The sequence below is a fragment of the Colobus angolensis genome, unplaced genomic scaffold (genome assembly GCF_000951035.1).
Source record: "Colobus angolensis palliatus isolate OR3802 unplaced genomic scaffold, Cang.pa_1.0 Scaffold4, whole genome shotgun sequence".
Lineage (NCBI taxonomy): Eukaryota > Metazoa > Chordata > Mammalia > Primates > Cercopithecidae > Colobus > Colobus angolensis.
In genome coordinates, this window is record NW_012117376.1 from 7,916,493 (window position 1) to 7,921,724 (window position 5,232).

Here is a 5,232-nt window from a genome sequence, read left to right on the forward strand (position 1 = left end):
GATCCGCCGGTCTCGGCCTCCCAAAGTGCTGGGATTACAGGCTTGAGCCACCGCACCCGGCATCTGGCTAATTTTTGTATTTTTAGTAGAGACAAGATTTCACCATGTTGGTCAGGGTGGTCTCGAACTCCTAACCTCGTGATTCACCTGCCTAGGCCTCCCAAAGTGCTGGGATTACAGGCATAAGCCATTGCACCCAGCCTACCTACTGTCTATTCTTATTGGCTAATTCTGGCCTCTACCCAAATGCAATCCAATTCTGACCTAAGAACTAAAGTACAGATGACATATACAATAACTATGTTCCTAAGTATTTGTTATGAGTTCTGTATTACACATAAGTCAGAACACATCATCACAAGCAAAGCAAAGAGATAGGGTAAGGATAAAACGTTCACCAAGGCGGGCTGAAAAGTAGAAAATAAGAGACTGAGTATGTAGGAGTATGGTTCACCTAAAGCCCAGTTCAGATGCCACCTTCACACACCAGAATTAATCTTTACCACCCTCAGGTTCATAACACTTGACAAAATCTTTTATTATAGTAATTTCTAAACAAGCCCTCCCTCACTATAAAATTTTGGGCTCGGTTGGGTGCGGTAGCGTATTCCTGTAATCCCAGCACTTTGGGAGGCCGAAGCAGGTGGATCATCGAGACCAGACTGGCCAACATAGTGAAACCCTATCTCTACTAAAAACACAAAAAATTAGGTGGGCATGGTGGTGGGCGCCTGTAATTCCAGCTACCCGGGAGGCTGAGGCAGGAGAATCACTTGAACCTGGGAGGTGGAGGTTGCAGTGAGTCGAGATTGCACCACTACACTCCAGCCTGGCCAACGAGCAAAACTCCGTCCCCAAAAAAAAAGGGAGCTCCTTGACAGCAAAGGCTACATAATGTAATCTCTCATAGTGCCCTAGCAACAAGCTTTGAACATAGTGCAACAATTATTTCTTTTTTTAATTTTTGCAATCAGACCTTGGCGATGACCTTGAGCAGTAGGATATAAACTCCCACATGCTTAGCGTTCCAATAATGGAACACTAGGCATAAATAGGTTTAAGTTGATGAGGCAGAAAATACGGAGCCAGAGGTTTAGGCTTGGATTGAGAAATCAACATATGTGGCATCCAATGAAGAATAAAGAATATATTGGAAGAAGGGAAGAGATCACTAAGTGTCAGAAAGAAGGCTGAAAAAATAATCAGGCACTAGTTTTCCTTTCTTTGTAAATTTTTATTAAAAAATAAAGAGACAGGTTTTTGCCATGTTGGCTAGGTTGGTCTCAAACTCCTGGCCTCAGGTAATCCACCCATCTCAGCCTCCTAAAGTGCTGGGATTACAGGTATGAGTCATCACACCTGGCCTAGTTTTCTTAATATCTGAAGAATGTAGGTGGCCAATAACCAGTTTGAAAAAGTATAGAAATAACAAAGAAATAACAATTCCCACAGAAAGCAGCATAGGAATATAGATTTCTATTTTTAGCAACGGCATAAAGCACATGTGTGCCCACTCATACATCCAGGTTTTTCTTAGAAAAAAACAAAAACAAAATTAGTAGCACTAGTTTCTCTTACCTGGAATATTTCATCCTTATGTGACTCAAAGGAATGCAACTTAAGTTTCAGATTTCTCAGATCCCACAAGGCAACAGTCTACGTACAAAAAGAAAAACAAGAGTAATTCATTTTTTAAGATAAGAAAAAAAAAAAATACTGTAAATAAAATCTCTGCAATTCAAAAAAAGCTAGAGAAATTAAATTATGTTTTCTATTAAAATAAATGAAACTGACCTTGTCAGCTGATCCTGTGGCAAGAATGAACTCACTATAAGGATTGAAAGAAAGGCAGTTCACTTCAGCAGTGTGAGCGTCAACTGAGTGGCTTGGTTTGGAAGTATTGTTTGAACGAGTATCCCAACTTCAGTGGAAGAAAAAAAAAAAGAAAAAAACCTTGAAATGGTAACTAAACATAAAACTTAGACAAGATATTAAGAAAAAACCCTGATTCTACTCACATCATAAGTTTCTGATCATCAGCAACTGACCCAAACAGAGACTCATGGAGCAGATGCCAGGAAACATCTTCTACTACCGCCGTATGCCCTGTAAAGATGGTCTTCGCATCCACCACTTTTCCCTCCTTTGGAACAGCACTGATGTCCCACAGGCAGATGGTCTTAAATGTAAAATTAACCATTATATAAAAGGAAGATTCTCACCTCCCCACACACCCCAAAAAAGAAACCAACTGGTAACTAGCCCAGATTTGCTTCAAAATGGGAAGGATACGCACGTGGTCATCTGAAGCACTAAGTAAGTGCCCACTGAGATTTGGGTTCCAAGAAAGCCCATAGCCTTCCTTTTGATGTCCACGGAGACGCAAGTCTGGGTTGCACTCTCCAGAAGGATCTGCAAAGTGACAGACACATCAAGACTACCCAGTCCACTGGTTCTCTGGGCCTACTGAACATAATGGAATTTTGATCAAGATGTCTAAAGCTCTTAACATTTATAAATGATATAGGAACCATTATGACCAAATAGATAATGCTTAAACAGCACCAGTATTTTGTTCTATGTAAAAAGGCATTATTTTTTCACGTAGGCAAAATGAAGAAAAACATACACATATCAATACAAATCACAAGATGTTAAAATTACACAGAGTAACATGCAATTAAACTCAGAGTGAGTGGAACCATGTATTCCCACAGTGACTCATTTGTATTTGAATAGAAAGGGGCACATACCTGGTTTAGAAGGATGTTTTGTATAGTCAAAGACAAGAACATCACTGGAAGGAGTCTTTGTTGCGATGATACAAGGGTTCTGGGGCATATAACGGGCCCTGTTTACTTCTCCTTCATGGTTGATCTTGATTTCTATTTCAATTTTTCCACTAACTGAACCAAAACCTCCAAATTCTGTAAACAAATTAATTGCAAGTGAGGACAAAACAAGAGCTACTCTAGGGTACCCAGAGTATAAAAACACAGGCAAGGATTTTTTTTCCGTAGGAACAAACTGGCATAATACTAGATGTAATCTATACATTTGCTAGCACTATAAAGTGCTTTTCTTCGCCTGTGATTCCAGGTAGTTAAATACCTAATGAGAAATACAGTCAGCCCGCCATATCAGTGGGTTCTTCATCCATGAATTCAACTAATCATTAAGTGAAAATATTCAGAAAAACAATGCATGTCTTGAACACGTACAGATTTCCCCCCATCATTATTCCCTGAACAATACAGCCTATTTATATAACATTTACATTGTATTAGGTATTATAGGTAATCTAAAGACATTTTAAAGTATATGAGAAGATCTGCATAGGTTATGTGCAAACATTATGCCATGCTGTATCAGAGACTTCACCATCTGTGAATTTTGGTATCCGAAGGTGGTCTTGGAAACAATTCCCCACGGATTCTGAGAGATGGCTGCATTATATTACTGTCTGAAATTAAGGAAAACTAGAATTCTACTGATGTAGGGTCCAGCCCTACAGGGCTTAGCGGGTATTTTCCCCGTGTGCAGAGACGACAGATCGTAAGAAATAAAGACACAAGACAAAAGAGATAAAGAGAAAACAGCTGGGCCTGGGGAACCACTACCACCAAGATCTGGAGATCCGTAGTGGCCCTGAATGGCTAAATGCGCTGATAATTTATTGCATACAAGACAAGGGGGCAGGGCAAGGAGGGTGAGTCGTCCAAGTGATTGGTAAGGTCAAAGTCACGTTATCACAGGACAGGGGACCCTTCACTTTTAGGTAGCTGAATCTGAGGGAAGGCAGCATGCGTCAGAGTTTCCTTCTATGCACTTATCAGAAAGATCAGACTTTAAGACTTTCACTATTTCTTCTACTGCTATTTTCTAAGAACCTCAAAGAGGAATCAGGAGTAAGGGAGGAACATGAAAGTGGACAAGGAGCGTAACCACTGAAGCATAGCACCACAGGGAGGGGTTTAGGCCTCTGGATGACTGCAGGCAGGCCTGGATAATATCCAGCCTCCCACAAGAAGCTAGTGGAGCAGAGTGTTCCCTGACTCCTCCAAGGAAAGGGAGGCTCCCTTTCACGGTCTGTTAAGTAATGGGTGCCTTCCCAGGCACTGGCGTTACCGCTTGACCAAGGAGCCCTCAAGCGGCCCTTATGCGGGCCTGACAGAGGGCTCACCTCTTGCCTTCTAGGTCACTTCTCAAAATGTTCCTTCAGCACCTGACCCTATACCCACCAGTTATTCCTTGGTTATATTAGTAATATAACAAGGAGTAATATTAAAAGTTGATGATTAATAATGATTATACCAATGACTGATAATGTCCAAGATCATCTCTATATCTACTTTGTATTATAACTATTCTTTATTTTAACTATTTTCTTCATTATACTGAAACAGTTTGTGCCTTCAGTCCCTTGCCTCGGCACCTGGGTAATCCTTTGCCCACATACTTCAAAAACAGATCTTAATCAAGTTTTCAAATTTCAAAGTACAAATAAGTATGCCGAATAAATAAAACCAATGCTACTACTATAATGAATATTAAGTACACAGTGTGCTAAACACTAAAGTGCCCTTCTTGCATTGCTTGTCTGAAGCTCTAGTTTGGGATGAATGTTCTGAAATACCATCATGCCGTTTATCTTCTCCTTACACTGCTTCTTTTATTTCAGTGAGGAAAAACAGAGCCACAGCAGCCAGTTCCATTTTGCTACACCCACTTACACATGCCAACCAAAGTCCCTGGTTGAAATAAACCAGGTAGGCAACAACTAGATGAAAACATTTTTTATTCACACATGACTACTATATGCACTTAGAGAGTTCTCTCAAGTACCATTATAATATGTATAACAACATAACGTGTGATTATGTAAATCTTGGCAAAGCAATATATAAACAAAGGTGGTTAATGATCAAAGAGTAATAGAAGACAGCATGATATGGTTGCAAAAGTTCCAAAGTAAGAGTCAGACCCAGGCCCCTAAGTGGCTCTGTCACTTACTTAGTTTGGTGATTCAGGGAAGGCCTTCAGTTTCTGAGCCTCAAATACCTTATCCACAAAGCAAAGAAGTTGTGAGAGTAACTTAAAAATAAATAAAAATATTCTTGTCAATCGCATTGCTATACAGCGCTATTCTTTTTTTTTTTTTTTTAAGACAGGGTCTTGCTCTGTCATCCAGACTGGAGTGTAGTGGCACAATCTCGGCTCACTGCAACCTCT

General features: G+C 40.2%; 1 protein-coding gene across 1 annotated transcript in view; it reads right to left on the minus strand.

The window, feature by feature from the left end:
* RBBP4 (retinoblastoma binding protein 4) overlaps positions 1–5,232 on the minus strand; it is a 40,498-nt gene that overhangs the window by 21,482 nt on the left and 13,784 nt on the right. The window contains exons 4-8 of the mRNA XM_011955410.1: positions 2,754–2,927; positions 2,297–2,412; positions 2,019–2,179; positions 1,795–1,921; positions 1,579–1,656 (exon numbers count right to left, since the gene is read on the minus strand). Coding sequence (XP_011810800.1) covers positions 1,579–1,656; positions 1,795–1,921; positions 2,019–2,179; positions 2,297–2,412; positions 2,754–2,927 — 656 coding nt within the window. The remainder of the gene's footprint in view (positions 1–1,578; positions 1,657–1,794; positions 1,922–2,018; positions 2,180–2,296; positions 2,413–2,753; positions 2,928–5,232) is intronic.